Source organism: Ips typographus, linkage group LG15, assembly GCF_016097725.1.
Source record: "Ips typographus isolate SLU linkage group LG15, UJ_Ityp_2.0, whole genome shotgun sequence".
Taxonomy (NCBI): Eukaryota; Metazoa; Arthropoda; class Insecta; order Coleoptera; family Curculionidae; genus Ips; species Ips typographus.
The window spans coordinates 3,609,989-3,634,154 of NC_138436.1; the positions used below are offsets into that span (position 1 = coordinate 3,609,989).

At 35.9% G+C, this 24,166-nt stretch overlaps 2 protein-coding genes and 2 long non-coding RNA genes across 6 annotated transcripts in view; 2 read left to right on the forward strand and 2 right to left on the reverse strand.

Annotated features, from left to right (window-relative positions):
• LOC145738483 (uncharacterized) overlaps nucleotides 1-24,166 on the reverse strand; it is a 144,082-nt gene that overhangs the window by 48,142 nt on the left and 71,774 nt on the right. The gene's annotated exons all lie outside the window — the stretch shown is intronic.
• On the reverse strand, nucleotides 893-8,735 carry LOC145738253 (uncharacterized). Of its 2 annotated transcripts, XM_081993091.1 has the most exons (3): nucleotides 8,237-8,735; nucleotides 1,758-3,011; nucleotides 893-1,316 (listed from the first exon to the last, which is right to left on the reverse strand). In XM_081993091.1, exons 1-3 carry the CDS (start codon nucleotides 8,248-8,250, stop codon nucleotides 1,139-1,141), a joined length of 1,446 nt encoding a protein of 481 aa, XP_081849217.1. In that variant the 5' UTR covers nucleotides 8,251-8,735; the 3' UTR covers nucleotides 893-1,138. The 2 variants fall into 2 exon arrangements, with proteins under 2 accessions (XP_081849217.1, XP_081849216.1); XM_081993090.1 differs by having other exon boundaries at nucleotides 893-3,011.
• Nucleotides 14,777-15,816, forward strand: LOC145738381 (uncharacterized). The gene is made up of 2 exons (XM_081993202.1): nucleotides 14,777-14,788; nucleotides 14,995-15,816. The coding sequence occupies exons 1-2, from the start codon at nucleotides 14,777-14,779 to the stop codon at nucleotides 15,814-15,816; spliced, it is 834 nt and encodes a 277-aa protein (XP_081849328.1).
• On the forward strand, nucleotides 21,957-22,807 carry LOC145738138 (uncharacterized). 2 transcript variants are annotated; one of them, XR_014180599.1, is made up of 3 exons: nucleotides 21,957-22,013; nucleotides 22,067-22,352; nucleotides 22,408-22,807. It is a non-coding gene; the product is annotated as an uncharacterized LOC145738138 (long non-coding RNA). The 2 variants fall into 2 exon arrangements; XR_014180598.1 differs by lacking the exon at nucleotides 22,408-22,807 and having other exon boundaries at nucleotides 22,067-22,398.

A 24,166-nucleotide genomic window follows, 5' to 3' on the forward strand; every position in this document is an offset into this window, starting at 1 on the left:
TTTAAATCAAACGTGAAAAAATATAAACAAAAACGTTTCTTAAATGTACCTATGCTACATATTCAAAAATAAATATTAATTCTAATGGTACCTAAGCATTTAATCTAAATAAGAAATTTGTCCATTTCAGGGAAATAAAAAATTTGTCTCCGTGAAATCTGTGTAGGTGGACTAATTTTCTGTTCGATAACGTCGTTGAATTCGTAAAAAAGTTCATCTTTTTTCTCCGGCCACTTCCAATATTTGCCACAGCTTTGCATTGCACTTACATACAATCCGTCGGTAACAAATTTTGTTATTATACCCGGAAAATATTGTTGTTCATACCGTATGATAACGAAATCGCCAATTTTTTTTTTTTTTTTTTTTTATTTATCTTTATTTCAAGTTACATAATTATTGTACTTAATACTACATAAAATGAAGTGGCGTCTAGGAAGAAACAAAGTTCAAATAACATTTACGGTCTGATACAGACCTTATACAATAAACACAATTACATTTACCGGTTTAGAAATTCTTCTATGCTATAAGGCTCTATATTAATTAATATCTTTCTTAATTCTCTTCTAAATGCTTTCTCCGGTTGTACGCTCCTTATTCTGTTTTCCAGTTTATTAAACAATTTTATTCCCATGTAAAACGAACCCTTCTCATATAATGTTAGTCTATGTAGAGGATAAAGAGCGTCATTTGAGCGAGTACTGTACCTCCTAATGAAAATTTGGCGTCTTGTTACTACATACTGTATTATTATGTTTGTTCCTATAAGTTAACAAAATTACCTCAAATATATATGTTGGGTTCTTCTTCTTATGAAGCACTTTTTAAAAAAAATTATTTATTTCAAGAAATCACTTAATTATATTGGAATAATAAAATAATGGTACTATTAACTACTTATGCAAAAGTTTAATATTAATAGACGCGATTTTTACACTACACCTCTAATTTATAATATTAGCCTATGCTGACACAGCTTGATTGCACAATTTTGCTATAGCTATGGTTTTGTAATTGGAACACGATTTCCGTTTAGCTGACTTGGCAATCTTATGGGTCAGTGTCCGTCTCTGGTGGGTGACCATGATATAACAGCTCCCCTTTTTAGGAAAAAGTTGTAGCCATGCAACAACTTTTATGGATTAGCTTGAAGTTCCAAGGATTCATCAAAAGATGGTTCTGGGTGGATACTAGTCCTTCTTCTTGGTAATAGCTTCTTCCATTGGGTTTGTTTTAACTCGCTGCGTTCAGATCTTGGAGATGGCGGTGGTCCACTGTTTCCGGTTAGGCAAAGTTTAGGGTACTTCTTTTTCCTGCATTTGCATAAGATGAGTACAACAAGAATTAATACAATAATTACAATTGAAGCGGTGGTAAACCAATGATAATGTTTAGTGACAAAAGGTTCTTGAATGATTTTGTCCAATTCTTCCGAGTATTGGTTTAATCTGTGTTGAGCCACGCTTAAATCGTCGTAATTGATTTTGCTTAATTTTAAAGGCTTCAAATCAGGGACATTGTATCGTTCTGGTAAATGGTTACAGCATTCGTAGGGGATCTTAACAGGATGGCTTTGATATGTAATGTTTTTGAAGTTTTGAACGAGATATTTCGAATGGATTCTGGTACTTCCAATGAAGGCATTGCAATTAGGTTGGAGTTTGATGATTGAATTCGTCTTCAGTATCTGCGACTCTGGATTTCGGTTTCCGCATCTTACAGTGACAGGTAGTGGTTCGGAGATTGTTACTAACCATAAGTTGTAGTCAATTTCTTGAACGTTGTAGTCTGTAGCGGCTAGAATTGATGTTTGGCATGTCCTTGGAAGAATTTTCTGTTGTCGTAACAGTTGTGCTTCACATATAGCATCGCTGTCAATTGGATACTGGAGTATGTTTGAGCAAATTTTCAGTCTTGTCTGAAGGTTTTTACAGCTTTCTAAATTTTGAAGTGATACGTACAATAAAGAATCATCATCTCTCGCGATATATCTTTGCGTTGTTGGAAGAATGTGAAAGAAACCTGTACGATTATCCAAAATTGGGATGGGAAATGTTTTATAAAGTGTATAGGTTTCAGGTTCTACTAAGGGTATAAGAAGAACGAATACAACTTGATTTTCGGATTGATAGGCTTCTAACTCAATTACATCAAGATACTTAGCAACACTTGAAGTATAAGTTGGTAAGGGAAAATTATTTCTAGTTAAAGTTCTTGAAATTTCCTGGAGAGAAGTGATTAAATCGATAGGAGTGATTATTGAGCTGTGCAAGATTCTTAAACGAGCAAAAGTGATGGCATTTAAAATATCATCAAGATAGTTTTCTAAAAATACATAGCTTTCCATTAATGATTGGCAAAAATTCAATACTTTTACTTGTGCCTCATAAAAAGCTACATCATCGGAAATTCTGTTTAGTGCATTCTGAATTGTTACAATGTTTTCGTTGAAATTTTTCTCGTCTATCTGAAATTGCTGAATAGTAGAATTAAAGTTTCTTAGAACGGAACTTGTAACCGATATTTGGTTCTTAAGTAATTGTTCTATTTCACGTTCGTCGCGTGTAACTTTATTAATGCATTCATTAAAATATTCGCCATCAGCGTAATCCAAGTTTCCGGTAATAGATTTAAAAATACTACCTATGCCATTGACTAAACCTCGTTTACTACGAAAAGCGTAATTGTTTGTATCAGCTAGAATTTCTTTATATTTTTGTTCTACTGATGTTGCAGTTTGTCTGATAAGACTAACATGAGTTTGAATTTCAACTTTAAATGATGTCATACGAGGTGAAGGATCGTCAAACAATGTTATTAATTTATCGAGTATCTTATTATTGTCACGTATAGTATTTCGAATCTCGTGAAGGTCTTTGTATACAAGAAGCGTCCATTTGTCATTTGATATTTTGACTGTACCTGCTTCATGGTAAAATATTCCTATCGTATTATTAATTGGTGATATGTTGAATTGAGCGATGACTTGCGATGTAATTCCGAGGAATCTGGAAAGAAAAACTAATCATAGAATGGTTTCATTCTGTCAAAGTTTATTTTTGAAAGTGAATTAGTATCTAAATTTCTAACTTTAGCTGATGTTTCATAAACTTCAATAATTTCGAACGGACCATTAAATTTATTATGGGACTTGTCTTTAATTTGAGATTCTTTTACATACACTTTATCACCTACTTTATATTCAGGGACATTTCTGGTTATTAAATTATCGAATCTCACCTTAGCTTTTTCTTTTTGCGCGATTGATCTTGATCTTGCTATTTTGTAATAGTGTTCCATACGATTATTTAGGTCTCGAATGTATTTTGAGATTAGTTCTTTTTGATTGTAAAGTGTTTCAGGAGGTCTAATAGACGTATGTCCGAATAATAATTCGTAAGGACTGAAACCATGAGTTTTATTTTTTGTGTTGTTATAAGAAATTACAGCATATGGAAGAATATTAAAAGCATGTTCATCGGGATGTTCTGTTTTGTGGATATTTATCATTTCATTTAATGTAGCATGAAATCTTTCTAACGAACCGTTAGATTGAGGATGACTAACGCTTGAAAAAGTTAATTTTATTTCAAAAAGACGGCAAAGGTCTCTTAAGAGGACGTTATCAAATTCTCTGCCACGATCACAATGTATTCTTAAAGGAGTTCCATAGTGTTGGAAAAATACTAATAAAGTATTCGCAACATTTGAAGCTTTCTTATCAGATAGAGGATAAGCTTGAGTGAATTTTGTTAATTCATCACGAATGGTCAGTGCGTAATTGCGAGTAGGATATTCAAACAGATCGATGTTAATTCGTTCAAAAGGTGTTTTTGGTGTCTCTGTGACGACTAAAGGTGTACTAAGATTTTTCCTACAAATTTTCACTTTTTGACAAATTTCGCAACTTTTAATTAACTTTTCGACATCCTTGGTTAAACCTGGCCAATTATATTTTTCTTTAATTCGCTTAATAGTTTCATTTATACCTCGATGTAAGTTGTTTTTTCCACTATGGTATTGCTCCAAAATGATTGGAATTTGGTCATCGTCTGGGGTTCTGACAATATTTTGGCATATTTTCAAATGAACATCTTTGTCGGCCAAAATAAAACATAGAATTTCAGTTATAGGTAACTGTAAATTATTTTCTATACAATATGTTTTATTAGGTTCAAATTTTTCACGATCTTTATATAAAGTTAAAAAGAGAATTGGAACTACGGAGTCATTATCGTAAGGTAGTGGTATTATGAAATATTTACGATCTTTGACACTTTTACTAGAAACAATATTAATCGTTTTAGATTGAAAGTCGAAATCTTTTTCTAGTATATCGTCAATGATTTTCTCATGCAGTTCTTCGAGTTTATTTCGCCAAAAGAATGTAACGATGTTTTTGTGAGATTTATCTAAAAGTTGTAAATTAGATATTTCTATTTTTGAGTAGTCATTCATAGATGTGGTTTTATATAAATGCGTAAATGTATTGTATTCGTTAGTTATTTCTTCGACATTCATAAAACTGTTGTCTTCAAAAGGTGGATCTTCATTATTAATAGATGGTCCAGCTTCTTCGTTTAAAGCAAAATTTCGAACTTTTGAGTGAAATTTCACACATTCTTGAAAATGATTAACTCTTATTCTTGATAATGCATCAGCGTTGTTATTGATTCTTCCGGGTTTGTATTCGATTTTATAATCATATTCCTCTAACTTTAGACGCCAACGTGCTAAGCGACTTCCGGGGTCTTTAATGGAAAAGAGCCATGTTAAAGGACGATGATCGGTAATGAGAATGAATTTACGACCAAAAAGATATGGACGAAAATGTTTTACTGCCCATACAATTGCGAGGAGTTCTCTTTCAATTGTGGAATATTTTGTTTCAGCACTACATAGAGTTCTTGAGGCGTAAGCAATTGGTAAATCTTTTCCAACAGGACCTTGGGATAAAACGGCACCTATCGCAAAGGAGCTTGCGTCTGTTGTAAGCAAAAATGTTTCGTCAAAATTGGGATAAATCAAAATGGGATTTGAAGTTAAAGCTTTTCTCAATGTGTTAAAAGAGTTTACACATTCTTCATCAAAATGGAAAGTAACATCTTTTTGAAGTAATTTAGTTAATGGTTTAGAAATCTTTGCGAAATTAGGGATGAATCGTCGGTAGTAACCGGAAAGACCTAAGAATGATTTTATTTCTTTAGGTGAAGTAGGGACTGGGAATTTTTCAATGCATTTAATTTTGTCTGGATTGGGTTTTACACCATGTTGAGTAATAAGGTGTCCAAGATAAGCTACTTCTTTCCTTAAAAATTCACATTTGTCTGGTTGAATTTTTAAGTTTGCGTTACGTAGACGTTTAAAGACTTCCGTTAATCTGGTAATGTGTTCGTGAATAGTTGGTGAATAGACAATAATGTCATCCATGTAAACTAGACATCGTTCATTTTGAATGCCTAAAAGAATGTTGTCCATGACGCGTTGGAAAGTGGACGGTGCATTCTTGAGTCTGAATGGCATACGAACAAATTCGTAAAGACCATTTTCAACTGAAAAAGCTGTTTTTGAAATGTCTTTAGGATCTATTTCAATCTGGTGAAAACCAGAGGCAAGGTCGAGTGTTGTGAAATATTCACACTTACCTAATTGGTCTAGTAAATCAGAAATATTTGGCAATGGGTATTTGTCGTCAACTGTCAGTTCGTTAAGTTTGCGGTAGTCTATTACAACTCGCCACTTTTGTTTTCCAGAAGCGTCTAGCTTCTTTGGGACAACCCATACAGGGGAAGACCATGGAGATGTAGAATGACGAATAATACCTTGATCAAGCATTTTATTAATTTGAGATTTTACTTCCTCTTTATGAATTTGCGGGTATCTATAAGATTTTGAAAATACAGGTCTGGCACCATTAGTTTCGATTGAGTGTTTTATCTCACTAGTGAAAGATAAGATGTCGCCATCTAAATAGAATATATCGGAAAATTCAAGACAAAGTTCAGTAATTGCACATTTTTCCTCGTCATTAAGATGATCTGTTCTAAGTTGCTTTTTTATTAGCGCGTGTCTGTCTTGTGGTTGGTCAGTATAATTATCGGGATTCAAAGAATAAGCAAGTTCGTTGTTCTTACATTCCGGGACAAATGGTTCTATAATTATGTCTGAAAACTCGACAGTTTTATTAATTACGTTAGCATTTATAACAGATGTAAGAAATTCACCTTGTTCATTGACTTTAACTAAAGCGTTAGGTAATCGGACCTTATCTTTTTCTTGGGCATAGAGAATTGCACTTGTATTAGCTAGATTGCATTTTAATTTGCATATTTTTTCGATTCGGCCTTCGATAGAAATTTTATTATTACATTTTTTATTGCAAAAATTGTTCTCTTGACTTTGATAAGGAGAGTTTGAAATTGAATTGTTACTTGAATCATTAGTTACTTTATGTAAAGGAATAGTTTTAAAATTTGTAATAAGTTGTTTTGATTTTAGATCGACAATACAATTATAGTGATCTAGAAAATCTAAACCTATTATACCATCAAAATCAATATCCAAATCGTAGATATAAACTTTATGATCACTTCCAGCTACAAAAGGTATACAAACAGATTCAGTAATTAAAATTTTTTGATCTGTTATTCCTTGAACTGTTATATGTTCGGGATTTCTACGAGAATAATTTTTTACTGTGTTTGCTTTAAATATTGAGATTCCTGCTCCGGTATCAATAAGTAATTTAAATGTTTGCGAAGCGTCGTAAATATAATAAAGATTTTTTGAGTTCACTGTTAGTAGTGGACTTAAAGAAACTGTTGTTCCGGGAAGTTCATGTTCGGGTTCATGTCGTCGAAATTCAATGTTTGAAGTTGAGATTGGATTTGTGAAACTGGGTTTGAGATTGTAGAATTTTCTGGGGGATGGTTGCTTGACGTAACAATCTGAAAATCCTGACTGCTTTCAGTTTCATGGGAATATGATGTGTCAACAAGATTCTCATTTATTTGGTACAATTCATTATTTGGGAGTTGATGAAACGTTTCAGTTTCAATTTGTTCATTAAATGATTGATTAGGAAAATCTTCATATTGGACATGTAAAGTTCTTTGTGCTCCATTAGAATTAAAAGGACGTTGATACGAATTTGATCTAGGTTGAAAATTACTTTCATTAGGGGTAAAATTAGTTGGTCGATTTGAGTGTGCGTTATTATTATTATTATTAATAATAGGTCGCTGCATAGGAGAAGAGTTTGTTCTTTGATCAAAAACTGGTCTTTGAAAATTATGGTTAAATTGGTTAAATTGTGGAGGTCTTTGATTTGATGTTTGTCTACATTGACTTGAAATATGACCAGATCGGCCACAATTGTTACATCTGGGAATCGAATTGGGTTTGGTTTGTGGTTTAGGATTTTGAGTTAATCTACTTGATTTTTGTTGTTCAAAATAAGACAATTGAAGTTCTCTTCGAATTCTGCTTTGAGCTTCTAATAAAGTTTGTGGATTACTAGCACGAATTAATTGTCCTAAGCGAAAATCTAAACCGGTTAATAAAGCGTTCAATGCCATAGTTTCTATTAAACTAGTTTGAGCATCTTTTTGTTGTCTAGATAAGCCTGATTTTTGAATATTAGCAAGTAATTTTGAATTTAATACTTGAAGTCGATTATAAAATGTAAGGGGTGATTCGTTTGGCAATTGTTTTAATCTTTGTAAATCTTGAATTAGCGATGAGAGATCTCTTGAGTCTCCAAAATGTAAGTTTAGTAAATGTTTAAGTTCTGCATAAGTTCCTGGATTTCTAGAACTTATTAATTGAGCGGCTCTACCTCTCATTTTATTTTTTATGTGAATTAAAAGAAAAACTTTCTGTTGTGTTGTAGCCATATTAAAAGCACAATCACAAGCATCAATAAAATTTCCTAGAAAGATTTGATCACCATCAAATTCAGGAATAATTGAAAAAATTTCTGATAGTTTGTAAGGTTCTACTTCTACAACTGTTGCTGTTGTATCTGGCATTTTGATATGTTAAGATAATTTTTTTTTTTTTTATAACTAGTATTAAAATTGTTTTTAGTTTAAGTTTACTTTCTTATAGCTTAAACCAAAGATAGGATAGGGTATTAATAGTTTGGTGTAAGGAAATGCGATATTTGGAAAATCGAACAGTTTCACACAAAAATGTAAAATTGTAAAGTAAATCGAGATGATTCTTTACTTACATAAAAATTAACATTCCGTCGTGTTCTCGCTGCTGCTACTGGACTTTCCGGACGTAGTTTTCACGAGTGATGATCGGATTGCTTCTGACTTCTGAGTCTGAGGTTCTTTTCTTCGTTAAGGGATTGGAATCCGCCGTTACTAGTTAGAATACTCGTGTTCTAGCAACGTTTACGAATCCTACTGCGACTGCGCCAATTTGTTGGGTTCTTCTTCTTATGAAGCACTTTTTAAAAAAAATTATTTATTTCAAGAAATCACTTAATTATATTGGAATAATAAAATAATGGTACTATTAACTACTTATGCAAAAGTTTAATATTAATAGACGCGATTTTTACACTACACCTCTAATTTATAATATTAGCCTATGCTGACACAGCTTGATTGCACAATTTTGCTATAGCTATGGTTTTGTAATTGGAACACGATTTCCGTTTAGCTGACTTGGCAATCTTATGGGTCAGTGTCCGTCTCTGGTGGGTGACCATGATATAACATATATAACGCAAAAGTAGTTAGTATTTTATTTGCTCTAAACACTCCCCTGCAGGTTTGCAAATGAGACATGTTACAAATCACTCTTATAATTCGTTTTTGAATTACGAAAATACTCTGTGCTGGACTGTTTGATGCCCAGAAGATTATACCATATCTCATTACATTTTCGAAGTTTGCAAAGTATAATGTTCTGAGGGCGTGCGGTTCTAGGTACTTTTTTACATTACGTATACAGTAACAAGCTTTGTTCAGTTTGACACCCAATCTCTCAATATTTTCACTCCAATCTAAGAATTCGTCAATGTTGACACCTAGAAACTTTGTAGCACTATTAAGTTCTATCTGATTTCCATTAATATTGAGAGATTGGGGTACTACAATTTTATTTAGTTTTGATCTAAACAAAACAGCACTCGTTTTTTCGCGATTTAGGTATAGGTTGTTTTTACTGAACCATAAATCTGTTACGAAAAGAAGGGTTTCAGTGCGATCACATAGCTGGTCTAAATTTTTTCCTCTTACTAGGAGGTTAGTGTCATCTGCATATTGTGTTATGCTGTAATCACGATAGCTGTCTAGTTCCATATGTAAATCGTTCACATAAACTATAAATAGAACTGGTCCCAATATACTACCTTGCGGTACACCATATTTATTATCAGATACTTTAGACTTAAAAATCAAACCGTTTTTAGTGATTCTTTGTGTTCTATCTCCCAGATATGATGCAAACCAATCAAGTGCACTGCCTCTGACTCCGTATATCTCCAGCTTTTTTAGTAAAAGGTCTGTCAAACTGTCAAACGCCTTTGATAGATCAAGAAACAGTCCAAGTGTTACGTCCCCGTCATACAAGTATTCGAGTATTGTCTGTGTGAAGGCAAATATGGCGGTCTGAGTTGACCTTTTTTGTATATATCCGTGTTGACTTTTTGCTAAAAGACTACATTCATTCATGAATTCTGTCAGCTGTTTACACATAACAATTTCAAAGAGCTTGGAAAACGCTGGAAGCAGGCTTATAGGGCGGTAGTTTTGAAAATACGTAGAATCTCCTTTATTTTTATATATAGGCTTAATTACTGCTAACTTGAGTTATTTATAATATAGCAAATAATTTCAGCCATTGCTGGCATTGTTTGACATACAAGCCTACTTGGAATTTCATCATCACCTGAACTGCTCTTTGGCTTAATTTTTTTAGTGCACTCAAGAATTTCATCAACACTTATTGGTCTCACCTGCATCGATTCCACGTTTCTTTTTATTTTCGTATCCCATTGAGCTTGGCTAGTTCCTTTGCAGAGCTCTGGAATAATGGCCAGCAAGTACTCGTTGTATGTCCGCAGTCTCTTCAGTAAACCCCGGTATTTTGGTGTCGTTAATGTTTGGCTTATTTGATATTTCTTTAAAGATCGTCCACATGCACTTGTTTTTGTTTTCTAAATTATTTATTTTCTTGCTGTAGTGATCTGACCTAACTTTTATTAACAATTTTTCATATTCTTTTTTAGCCAGGGAATATCTTTCTTTATAGTCTCTTTCGTTTTGGCGTTTTAACATTAACAGAACATCCAACTGATTTTTGGCCTCTTGAACCTGATTATTACATTTATACAAGAAATTTCTATTGTAATCGGGATTGTATAACTTTTTTGGAAAACAATGGTGAAAAACTGCAAGAAATGTTTTGCTGAAAAGTGACCATTGTTGGTCTACATCAAACCTAGGAGCGTCGAACACATCCAACCATTGCTGCTGGCCGATTAATTCATAAAACTGTTCATTGTTTTCCTTGCTAAAAAATCTTTTATAATAACAACGTTTAGAACAGTCTCTTTCTAGATAAAATGTTATTTTTTGAGCCGTGTGATCTGATATAGTAGTGTTCAAGACACAGCTATTTATTTTTGATTCCGGAATATTAGTGAATATATTGTCAATGCAGCTTTTGCAAGAAGACGTAATTCTAGTGTTTTCTAAAATTGTGGGGTAGATTCCAAAAGATGACATAACGGACAAAATCTGTGTTCGAGTACTGTTACTTTCCAGAAGCTCTATGTTAAAATATCCTGCAATAAAAATAGTCACATGATTATATTTAAATATTTCTTCAAGCATGGTTTCCAGTTTTTTAAAAAATACTGTTAGGTCACCTTTTGGAGGCCTGTATATGGTTGCTATAATACATGCTGTGTTCTCTAAATTACATTCTATACAAGCACACTCAAAAACTCCACTTACCGAAAGTTTATTAATCTTATTACGCACTTGATATTTAATGTCTGGATACAAATATATTGATTGCTACGCCGCCATATCCTTGGTCCCTGCAGAAACTTGACGCTAATTTAAAACCGTTTATATTAATGTTGCTAAGGTGTTCCATTTTCTTCCAATGTTCAGTAAGGCAAAGGCATTTGCAAGCAGTGTATTCCTCGAGTAGATGATTAACTGCGTCCACAGAGTTTCCGATTGATTGAACATTTTGATGAATGATGCTGATTCTACTATGATTCCCATAGTTTCGGTGTTCGCTCAGCTTGTTCTTCTTAGCAGGTTGCCCCGTTGCTCCTTTCATAAAAAATCCTGTTGTGCTGTTGCCCCGAAGTTTGTGTGTTCCCGTTGTTTTTCGAGTTTTCTTATGAATGCAGGACATTTTTTGTCTCTGGCTGAATGCATTCGTTCAGGTAGCCTAAGTTTTTTACAATTTGGACAATCTAACTTTGTTTCAGGTGGGCACTGACTTGGTTCATGTTTTCCCCCGCATTTGTGACAACAAAAATCGCTTTTGCAGTATTTAGAAACATGGCCAAAATTACAACATTTAAAGCATATTGCTAAGTTGGTGTGTTCTTGAACGTATGCCCTGGTGAGATCAAAAGTTAGGTTTTCATTTTTGATTATCCATTTAAATATTGCAGGTTCAGCTTGTAAAATCCAGTTGTCTTTGTATTGATTTCTGCACGGTTTTTTAGCTACAAAAGTAATCTTTTTCTCAACTTCTGAGCCGAAAGTATCCTTTATTTGGGGATTATCTTCAATTAGTTCGTAAATTAGTTCTTTTGGTTCATATCCTTTCTCTATACCTGTCAACATAAACATTGGATTGGTACTATAAAGCGCTTTGTACTCCACTTCCTGTTGTTTCGACAATACCGTCTGCAGTCTCTGTTGCTGTTCATCAGACTCACACTGAACGACCACTCCTCCATTCTGTAAATGTCTAACGTTTTTGAATGTTTCCTTTGTTCCGTGATTGTTTAATAGAGGTTTCACCGTTTTTAAAATGTCAATTGTGTGTTTAGGATTTTTAGGCTTTATCATAGTTTCGATTTTTTTTCCTGTGGGTGGTGTAATCCACACTTTATCTTTTTCAACCGTATTATCTTTAGTAGTTACGACTGAGCTGTATGTCTTCTTCCTTGTTTCTTGTACAGGTAATTTTGGAAACTCGTCGTATTCTGAGATATTCTGGGTACTAGCTCTGGGGGCGTTTGTTATTTGGAAGTTATTTGTCGATGTTCTGTTTTGAAGACCTAGAGTTACTTCTGCTTCCAGTTTACCTACAGTGAATGCCAAAGTAGTTACAATCAGGTGAAGGTCAAACGAGGCTTTTCTTATTTCAGAGACGTCGCTTTGTTCTATAACTCTTTTCTCGGTCACCTTGTGGATTACTTGTAGGTTTTTCAGGATATCATCAAAGAATGATCGTGTAGTACCATTAGAGTTTCCATGTTCATTTTTTGTTATATCATTTGACATATGGTTATTAGCCTTGTGTTCGTTGTTAATAATATAGTTAAATTTGTCTTCAGTTCCATCCAATAGAATATGTTTGGCTATTTTTGTTCGTGTTGATTCTGGAGGGGTAGATTCCGATCTTGGTCTCTTTGGATTGTTGTCATTCTCGGTGAAGCACTCGCTTCTTGGAGGAGTTCTCATAACAGGCGCTCTACTATTGAAAAGTTTCAAAAAATCATCTTCACTGCTTTTTTTTCTTGCAAATTGTTTTGTTCCGCCATGTCTTGTTTATTTACATCGCTTTGTTTACCTACATCGGTTTGTTTATTTACAGTTCTGGAAATTTTTCCTTTTTTTCTATTGCTGGTATCGGTGGTCTAGCTGCCGTCTGTCTTATCGTCGGCTATATTCCTGGATTTGAACAATTTAAGTTTTGTTTCTTGCAAAGAAAGTGTCCTCACCACTACTATCGCTCATTTAGAGATATTGATCACTTCACTTTACTTTAAAACTTAAATTAGACTTTATTAACTTAATAAACGCTTCAAATATTTTGAATAACACGGAGCAATTTAATATACGTTCGCACCGTTGTACTGTTCGCACGATCTTTTTCGATTGATCTTTTAGGTTTGGCTCTGCAATACAATCCTTTCATGTTCTTATGCTGAAATACAGTTTTCCTGAAGAGCTAAATTTGTGATCAAATTCAAAATCAACATAAACAAACGGACTGACACAAAAAGACAAAAACTGATTGACACAACACGACTAATACGATAACAACACGAAGCTGTGTCTAAAGGTGGGTACAGACTTGAACCACATTCCGCAACTGAACCACGCCGCGAACCTCGTCGCAAACTTCATGAACGCCACCGCGAAGCGAACGCCGCACTGAACTTCGAGAACTGAAGAGCGTTCCAATTTTCTGCCCGGTCATCTGATTTAGTTTTGTGAAAAAGATCGATCATGGAAGTTGCAGCTGCAGCATATATATTTATTCATTTCGAATTGGATAAAAAGAGCCGTAAGCGCAAACCACGACAATGGTGGCAAACTGATATTTACAGAAATAGAGCTATAACTGGAGGTCGAGCTTTATTGTCTGATTTAAAGATGCAACACATTAGTGGGCACTATAAAAATTTTACTAGAATGTCGCCTACAGATTTTGAATATCTACTCAATATGATTGGCCCCAAAATAAAAAAGCAGGATACAAGATTTCGAAAAGCTATATCAGTGCAAGACAGATTGGCTCTAACACTGCGGTTTCTAGCAACAGGAGACTCTTATACTAGCTTGCAATATTTATTCAGAATTTCTAAGCAATCTATTAGTGAGATAATTCCAGAAGTGTGTGCAGCGTTACTGGAGGTATTAAGAGAAAATGTTCAGGTGAGTAAGTTTAACAGATTGTGATAATATATTTAAGGTTCTTTAATAATTTGCCATTTTATTAATGAACATATCAGTGTAATTAATGCAACAAAATAGATCAGGGAGATAGGGCCGCTTGTACTAGATCTTGTAAGTGAGATCCGAAGTTGGATTCTTCTGATGAGGCAGTCCTTGCTGATGGTGAGAGAATTTCTTGATGTATGGGGACGGTAAAATTACTTGTTGCTGTTGTGGTGCCGGGAGAGTATACATTTTGCGAATAATCAGGTGGTTGTGAAGTAGATGTGGAATCGTACCCGTATGATAATGTAGGCGAAGTAATTGTATTTGGCTGAAATTGCTCGAAATTGGGTGTGTAAGAACATGATGGTACAGAGTATTGGGATGAACGGTTCAAGGATGTTGGATACGACGAAGTCTTGTTGGATTGAATAGGGTGACGTTGTTGTTCATAGCGTGGTTCATAATGCCCTCTATCTGCACTAAACATAATGTTCATAATTGCTTGCTGTACACTGATTCTGGTCGTAGATGAATACTCAAGCTTCTTTCCTATAAATTTTCCAAAAATTTCGCACTCGGTTTCTTCTTTGCTTTTTGAAGCAGAGGCTTCAAGAATGTTGAAAGCCTTCTCTAATCTTTGTTCTTGGGCATTGCACTTTTTCGTTCTTTTCGGAATTGTGCCCGAAATATTACGAAGAGTTGACTGTTCCTGAGTATTGTTGCTAGGTGGATCGTCAAGAGATGGAGGCGGATCGTCAGTAGGTAGAGCTGCTGGATTTTCAGATTCCAAGCCATCATCGGGAATCTGCAATTAGCAATAATAGTTGTGATTAACAAAAAGCCTCAAGCTTGAAATTGAAACGCATAGATATTAATAAGATTTTCATCTTATGGGTTTTTCCGCAAAAATGTGAACCACTATCGACTATCTTTGATCATTTCTGCATTACATTTTTGAGGAAAAACTCCATATACATTTTTTCTTTCTAGTTATAAGCTGCTTACTAAACTTTTTTTCTTTTATAAAAAAAATAGTTATAGTTTTCGCAGTAATCAATCATTTAACCACTACTTTCAAACCTTACTTATTTTGAAACTTATTTTTTAGGTGCCTACAACACAAAACGGATGGTTGACCATTGCTGAGCAGTTCGAGAAAATGTGGAACTTTCCGCATTGCCTGGGAGCTTTGGATGGCAAACATGTTGTTCTTCAATCTCCTATCAATAGCGGCAGCGAATATTTCAATTATAAAAGTACTTTTAGTATTGTCCTGTTTGCTGTGGTAGATGCCAATTATAACTTCTTGTACGCAAACGCTGGATGTCAAGGAAGAATTTCAGATGGTGGTGTTTTTAAACAGAGCCAACTTTACAAGAAATTAGAACAAAATTCATTGTGTTTTCCTCAAGCTGAACCTTTAAATGGAAGGCAAACAGACGTTCCTTATTTTTTTATCGGTGGTGAAGCTTTTGCTTTGTCTGAAAACCTCATAAAACCTTTTCCGGGGGTGCATTCTAAAGGATCCTTGAAAAGAGTATACAATTATCGTTTGTGTCGAGCACGCCGAGTTGTGGAAAATGTATTTGGCATTTCTTCAGCCGTTTTTCGAGTTCTTCGGAAGCCCCTACTACTGCAACCAGAAAAGGCCGAGCTAATAGTAATGACTGTAGTTCATTTACACAATTTTTTAAGAAGTTGTAATTCTATAAACATGTATACACCTCCCGGGACATTTGATACGGAAGTAGATGGCCACATTATTGAAGGCAGCTGGAGAAGGACCGCCAGCGATGAAGAAACGACTTCATTCCTTCCTCTTAGGAATGTTCCACGAAAATCGTGTAAAAGTGCCCAGGAAATTCGCGAAGAATTATCACAATATTTTCAAACTGAAAATCGCCTTGAATGGCAAGATGAATACGCGTAAAAATTCGAAAAAAACGTCAAATTCCTGCTCTACTTATACATATGGCTGTAAGAAATTAAAAAAAAAAACATATTTCGACTTACCGTACTTAAAGTTGTTCGTGGTTTATTCTTATCGTGAAGAAACGTCAAACTTTTATAAGCAAACCAGCTACTTTCATAAATTTCATCAGTTCCTAGAAATAAGTAAAAGAATGAATTCATTACTGTTATAAAAACAATTAAATAAACCCACCTTTTCCAGTTCCAGTACTTTTTTTAATTTTTGCTCTCTCCCGCCGCAGAGATGAAAGCACGTTTGTGATTTTTCTCTTACATTCATCCACAGTTGTATCTAATTCTTCAGCTATATTTGTCCACGCATCATGTTTTTTTATTTTGTTTTAATATAATAGATGTTTTAAATTCCATAATAATTCATGTTTTTTGTACAACTCAATTAAAAACAGAATATTTTCGTCGGACCACTCCATGTCGCATGTACAACTGAATGTTGACTGAGCACTGACCAAATATCAAAACTGCACAGTGCACGTCCAGACTTGCATACGCCGTACCGCAACCACTCTTTTGATGTTTCGTCGAAATACCGACAAGCTCCGGAACGCGGCGCGCCGCGTTTCGCAACGCTTATCAGGTTCGCGGTGACGTTTTTTCCGACGTCCAGACTGCTCGCGGTTCGGTTCGACATGGCGTTCGATACGAGACGAGGTACAAGTATGTACCCGGCTTAAGGCTGGAACCCATGGGTCAACACTAGGCAGTTTATCCGTCAAGGCGGCGAAAAATCTTTCAATTTGGGCGGGTATTTCTGGAAAATTAAAATTGTGCCTTAGTTGAATCGGACTTGGAGGATTATTCAAGTTGGGGGAAAGAGGCTCGCGACGGGGTGAATCGGGGAGAGAAAAAGGAGATGGGGATCTTAAAGGTTCATCAGGATTTAGGTCGAGATCGGGATTAAGTATTTCAGGAGGAGGACTGGGTTGAGGAATAATTGGGTCGGGAGGAAGAGGTTCGCGACGGGGTGAATCGGGGAGATAAAAAGGAGATGGGGATCTTAAAGGATCATCAGAATTTAGGTCGAGATCGGGATTAAGTATTTCAGGAGGAGGACTGGGTGGAGGAATAATTGGGTCGGGAGGAAGAGGCTCGCGACGAGGCGAATCGGGGAGATAAAAAGCAGATGGGGATCTTAAAGGTTCATCAGGATTTAGGTCGGGATTGGGATTAAGTATTAGGGGTTCAACTGGAACTGGATTAGGATGAACGACGGGTCGTTGGAAAGGAGCTAGAGGGGGAGGTTCATTTAAAAAGGGGGCAACAGGAGGGGGATTATTTAGGATTTGAGGGAGATTTGGCCGTTGGAAAGGGATGAGAGGCGGAGGATCATGTAGGATTTGGTGAGGGTTTTGAGGGACATTTGGGTGTTAAAGAGGGACAAGATGCGGCGGATTATCTAGGATTTGGTAATGGTTTTGAGGGACATTTGGCCGTTGGAAAGGGATGAGAGGCGGAGGATCATGTAGGATTTGGTGAGGGTTTTGAGGGACATTTGGGTGTTAAAGAGGGACAAGAGGCGGAGGATTATTTAGGATTTGGTAATGGTTTTGAGGGACATTTGGGTGTTGGAAAGGGACAAGAGGCGGAGGATTATTTTGGATTTGGTAATGGTTTTGAGGGACATTTGGGCATTGGAGAGGGACAAGAAGCGGCGGATTATCTAGGATTTGGTAATGTTTTTGAGGGACATTTGGGAGTTGGAGAGGGACAAGAAGAGGAAGTTGATTAGGAATAGGGTTATTAAATAATTGTTGATACAAATCCACTAATTGCTGTCCTGCTCCTTCGATGTCAGCGGCTTCATCCACGTTATTCCACATTTGTAGCTGTCCCTCCATGCCTTGTACAAAGTGTACCGCTTGCCTAAACAGTGCATTTTTTAATATTTTTAATCCTTTTAAAATATAACTAAAGGTACTAGCCTCAAAAAATCTCCAGTTGTAAAACGTCCATCGGCCAATTTGTCCCATGCCTGCCTTATCCGTGCGTCGAAAAGTACATTCTTCTTGGCAACCCTGAAAACTTGCGGATGTCGCTCCAATTGACCTAGCTCCAATGTATACCAGAAATGTGAAAAACATTGTATTCAAAAATACCTATTAAGTCCCAGACACCAGGATGTCTCACCAGCTCACTGTTTAGCCGCCTGTGGTAAGCCTGCATCACGTTGTTCGTCCGATGCCTCTGTCCGTAAACGCTGAAATGTTGGGGGGTGACTCGTCCAATCCACTGTCGTCTGATGTAGTTCCTGAATTCGCCGAAAATTGGTTCCCGTTCCCGATCCTAATAACAGATAAAATTGTAAGTAGCTTAATCGCTCTTTATCAATATCCGTTATATGGACAGAACTTGTAACGAATTAAATGCATCTATAATCCTGTCCGCAGGTAGAAGTGCCAACGCGTAGTGCTTCCTCAGGTAAACTTTATGGGCTGCCTCCTCTTGAATTTGCCGGGTTACACCTAGTTCCTTTGCCTTGCGCATTAAAGCCTTACAAATAAAATAACCAGTGTTTTTAACATAATTTTTCTACAAACAGCAAATAATAACACCATTTATGCATACCAGGCAATAATGAAAAAAACAACCTTGTAGAGTCACATCTGGATATCTTGCCTTCACTGATTCGTATAGTCCCACTTCCTAGTCCGTAACGACAGTCCCTCGGATGCAGGTTGGAAAGGTCCTCGCGATGTAGTCAAATACTGCGTCATAGAGTGTCCTGGTCCGGTTAGCCATGAATACATGGACCAAGGGAAATGCCTATTTAAAAAACAGAAAATACTCAATAATAAAAGGTTTATGAAGTAGACACTAGGCCATCAGATAATACAGTATAATTAAATTTTTATCCAGAGCTTGTCAAAAATTCATTTTTGTTAAGCCTGAAGCCTCTAAAACTTTTCATAATTAACTCCTCTGTAGTTGCTGTGTTTCCAAGATCACAATATAGACTATAGAGAATAAAATTTGTTAATATTATAAACCCTGAAACCAACATACTATAAAAATCATATAGTTTAGTTAGATACAAAAACCAAAACCAAACAGCACTAGTAAGTACTGGCCGTCACTGCCGTCAGTACCGTACTGTCATGTGTCCCCTGTCAACAGAGTCAATAAATGGTACTCCCATTATTGTACTCCTAAGGGACAGGTTTTTCAATTTTGGCTTTAAATTTAATTAAATTTATAAACCATACATGCACCAACTTCGATTGACAAATTTACTGTTAAAATAGTGAATTTGTATCCAGCTATAATAATTATACTATAGAATATGGTACTAGTGGCAGTGATGTTGTAATAGGTGAAAGTGCTTTGACCTATATTTTACTTCAGAAATTAAAGGATTTAAAAGTTGCTTTTCTATGATCACAAGATCAAAATTAATATTATTTTTGTGTTTAAAATCTTTCAATTCATCAGTTACCTTGCACTATGTAAAAAAGTGCTAATACATTACATTTACTGTACTGTAAAGGAAAAATATAAGCAATAAAGTAACATATTATATTTACTTGATGTGGTGTGGCAGACAGTTGTTTGACTAAGAATTTGTACCACCACTGGCTTTGTTGCTATTTGATAAAACAATGAACATGGCACAAACAGACGACACAAATCATATTCATGGTAAGTTGTTCATAATCCATAAAATCAATCATAAAAAAATAAAATATTTAACCAAAAATTTTATATCTAGCAAAAATTTTCTGTATGACAATGACAACATAACATGCCAGTGTGCTTATCTGTGAGTCTTGTAATACAGTGTATATTCCATGAAATTGATATCACAATATTATTCAGTCTTGTTGGGATATTAACATTTAGAATGTGACAAAAAATTGTATTTTATTATTTTTACCAGAATGCTGTTAAGTAATTTTTGATTTCATACAGAAAATTTTGTTTTTTTAAATTTTAAGAGTTATGTCACATTTCAAGCAAGGGTGAGTAATATTTTAGTAATATTATTATTAAACACAATTCAATTTAAAAAACTTAATGAAACTTACATGGTCCATGCATGTTCCAAAAATGGTTAGTATCTGGGAAAATCTTGGTCTTCTCGGTACAGCTTTAAAGGTGCCATCTATAAAGGTGTATTGGGAGTCCACGAAAATATACAAAACAGTTTGGCCTTGTGAATTTAATCGACAACCTAGAAGTTTGAAAGAATTAGAGCACTGGAAAGCTACAGAGTTCAGACAACTTTTATTGTATATAACACCACTTCTTGGTGATATTTTGTCTAATTCTGTATTCTCACATATGATGCTATTAAAGTATGGTCTGACAATCTTGTTAAACACTGAATTAAACGGCCTGTATCTCTTATGCAGATAACTTGCTTAAATTATTTGTGTCTCATTCTGTTCACATCTATGGAATTGAATTTTGTGTTTATAATGTACATGCTTTAATTCACTTGGCAGCTGATGCCATTAAATTTGGATCCCTAAATAATGTAAACAGTTTTGCTTTTGAGAATTATCTTGGGTGTCTAAAACGATTTTTAAGGAAAGGTAATCAGAGTTTACAACAGATTTGTAACAGAGTTTATGAAGGTAAAGAAATATTAATTGTTGAGTTAAACTGACTTTGTGTGAACCCACGGGAAAATCGTAACAATATTTTTATTTTAGGGAAAAAACTTTTAATATTAGAACCATTTGTGTCTTATCCTACAAATAGTAGTTTTATGCTATTATATAAAGTTGTCCTTAGTCAAATTGATATAACTTTTTCACATGAGAAAATTAAATGTAAGGGAATGTTATTACCTCAAGGAGAAAATTCCGAGGAAAATACATACTTTTGTTGTCCTTTAATTCACGGCCTTTGAGAAGGAAAAACATATTTATGTATTAGAGGTGAATCAGAAACATTTTTTTATTGAGTTGTTATATTTATAGATGTAAGTACAGGGTGATTCTTTATATTTTACTCAATAGCTAACTCGATTAGTTTTGATCTGACAGCATAGTTTATCAAAGTTGTAGCATTTTTTCTGAGTCGTCAGAATGTGATATCAAAATTGACATTGTCAAATTTTTGACATGTGTTTTGACTATTTTAGAATTATCAAAGAACTAGAGAATTAGAGAGAAGAACTTATCAAAGAATTAGAAACAAATATTTGATTTTATTTCAACTTATAGCAAAATGTAGTTTCAAAATTCACTTACTTACAAACACAATAATCTTGTGGAGTAGACCTATTTTGCAGTTTTTTTAAGGTGCAAAACAAACTGATTTATTAATAACACATTTATATATTTTTCAATTTATCCTACTCAGATTCCCCTGCTAAGGTTTTTACATATAACAAAAATAATAGAATAATGGGATGACGTTAACAATGTAATTAATAGAAGTGTGAAGTGACATATGCTTCTATGGGTGCTTCCAATTGTCACATTTAAAAAATTTAACTTTCTATTACATTGTTGTATCATACTATTTTACCTTGATTTTTGCCATAGTAAACTTTTTTCAAAAAAAAAGTGAGTGGGTAATTAATTGTGTTGGGCAAAATGTGTCTCATATTAGATGAGTATTAACGTAGATATAATAAAGTTATTAGTTATTACGCATGTACATACATACTAAACTGAAATTTTGGCCTTTTGTTGTTACAATTAATTTAAAATTAAGTTTTTGTATTTTCCGAGGTATTTTGTCTCTTGTGTTAAAAATTATGTATTTTATAGATCATATGTTATTGTTGATTTCCCAGGAAGAATCTACAAACGGAATTGTGTCAATGGCCCTGATATCAAGCACCTGGCTAGTTGTAGAAAATAAAATTTTATATTGCACTTGGCCAACGTATTTAAAATCAACCCTGTCAATAGAAAAAGCTGTCAAAACTCATACGCCTCTAAACCTTGATAAATGTGTGAAATGCGTAGCAATAGTCAAATTTCATGACAGTAAGTTGAACCTAATAATCTAGGAGTCATTTTAAGCATCTGGAAACCTTGTGCGTTTTAGCTGACTATCACAAAGCGACCAATAAACTTCGAGAATTGGAAGAAGCTGAAACCGATGTGGAGGCAGTACTACTTGAAAACAATATTGTCACGTTTTGGGGGTAGCGTAGGAAGAGAAACAACAATCGTAGCTCAAGTATGTGGTCTTTATTTAATGCTTCGATTACACTAAATAGATCTTACCCCCAGACTAGGAGGGCCGCTAACACCGCCGCTGGCGGGACGTGCATGGAACACTCTCTGAGAGGGGGGTGTGACGATGCGTGGGTGTGGGGGAATGGGCGTAAGGCCTTCTGAAGTGCCGCCAAGCGGTACCCTCTCGATACGAGCTGGGTCCCCTATGTCCGGCACGCCCAAAGGACTTACTTAAGGCCCTGCAAGCCCTCTTGAAGTGTCGCCAAGCGAAACCCTCTCGATACGAGCTGGGAACCCCTTTGACCGACACGCCCAAAGGACTTGCTTCAAGTACTGATAGGTTCAAGAGTTCGGACGGTCACCTCAGGGTTGCGTAAGAACTCTCGTCTTTTCAGCCTGGATTCCAAGAAGGTATCGAGCCGTCCGGGCACTAGGAAGTTCGGACTGATGCTCGATAGACCGACCCAGAGACCAGTAATCTTCGATGGCTTGAGACGCTGATTAAATACCCACATCGTGACCCCAATTTGCCGGTCTTGCTGATTCAGACAGTGCACTAGGGGAGACTGGGGCCCGACTAGGTAACGGAACATAGTGCAATCTATGCTATTCGTGACATCTCCCCCCTCTGAAAAGTGTTCGCCCCGGACACTTAACCCTAACTTAATTGTATAACCTACGTGCCCCATGGCTTTATTTACAATGTGTGACCATTCGTAACTCAAGTTTATTACGCTCCTCTTGTTGTCTCCCATGCGGTTCTCCTGCAATCCGTCGCTCCTTCGTGGAGGGCGGCCTTGTCCCGCTTCGTCTTGCCTTCCTGTGCGCCAGAGCACCCGTTACTCAGTTCGCGGGTGGTGGCGCCCCTTTGGACTGACTTTCCTTGTCACCTGCGAAGTACGCGGGATGGTCGCTCTAGGTTGTGCTGTCCTGGCGGGAGAGGGCGTACTGATTGGTCAACCTACTTCAATAATTGTTTAGACTATGTAAGCTTTATGAAATATACTGAGTTTGCACCCTACTTATGCAAAATGTTACCCTTACAACTTATTTTATTGTTCAACTTCCTTGCTTTCTACGTCTGAATCCACATCGGATATATCCCCCAAAGTCCATTCATCGTAAAATGGTAAAATCCTCCCTATGTGCACTATATCCGTTTTTTTTTCCTTTTTCCTGTTTTACTTCATAGTTAACTTCACTGAGTTTCTTTATTATTCTGTAGGGTCCGAACCATCGTAGCAGCAGTTTCTCACTTTTTCCCACTTTCCTGATTGGGATGAATATTTTCACCCTATCTCCTACCTCAAATTCACCATCTCTGTGATATTTGTCGTAAATGTCCTTGTCCTTCTCTTGTTTTTTGTGGATATTATCTACAGCAATTGCCCTTAACAATAAAGCTTTCTCTCGTAATTCGTTTGTGTTCGATTCGTCCTCAGTTTCTAAAAGGGTGGCGTCGAGTGGGAGTGTGGGGTTCCTTGCGAATATTAGTTGAAATGGGCTAAAACGTGTCGTCTCTTGTTTGGCCGTATTGTATGCAAATGTCACGAAAGGCAGATAAGTGCACCAATCTGTCTGCTCTGTGTTGCAGTATAGTGACAGCATGTCTGCCAACGTTTTGTTTAAGCGTTCAGTTAGGCCGTTGCACGAGGGGTGGTATGCCGTTGTAAAACTGCTTTTCAGACCCATAATCTGTTGTAGTTCCTGCACTAGTTCGGATTGGAATACCTTGCCTCTATCGCTGAGGATGCTTCTAGGAACGCCGTGAATTAGCATTACTCGTTCTAATAGGAACTTTGCCACAGGTCCTGCCTTCCCGTTAGGCAGGGCCGCTGTGATGGCGTATCTTGACGCGTAGTCTGTCACCACTACTATCGTTGTCTTGCCTTGGTTACTCCTCCGGAATGGTCCCAGTAGGTCTATCCCTACTTTATCAAATACCTTGCCCACTTTTATTGGCTGGAGTAACCCCAATGGCTTATCATTTGTTGGCCCTTTTCTCGCCTGGCAGTCCCTACATCCTTTAACGTAATTTCTGACGTCCTTAGTCATAGAATCCCAATAGTATTTGGGAGTAAGTCTACTTAGAGTTTTTGTTACCCCCATGTGTCCGCTGGTAGGTGCGTTGTGAGCTTCCCACAAAATTTCCTC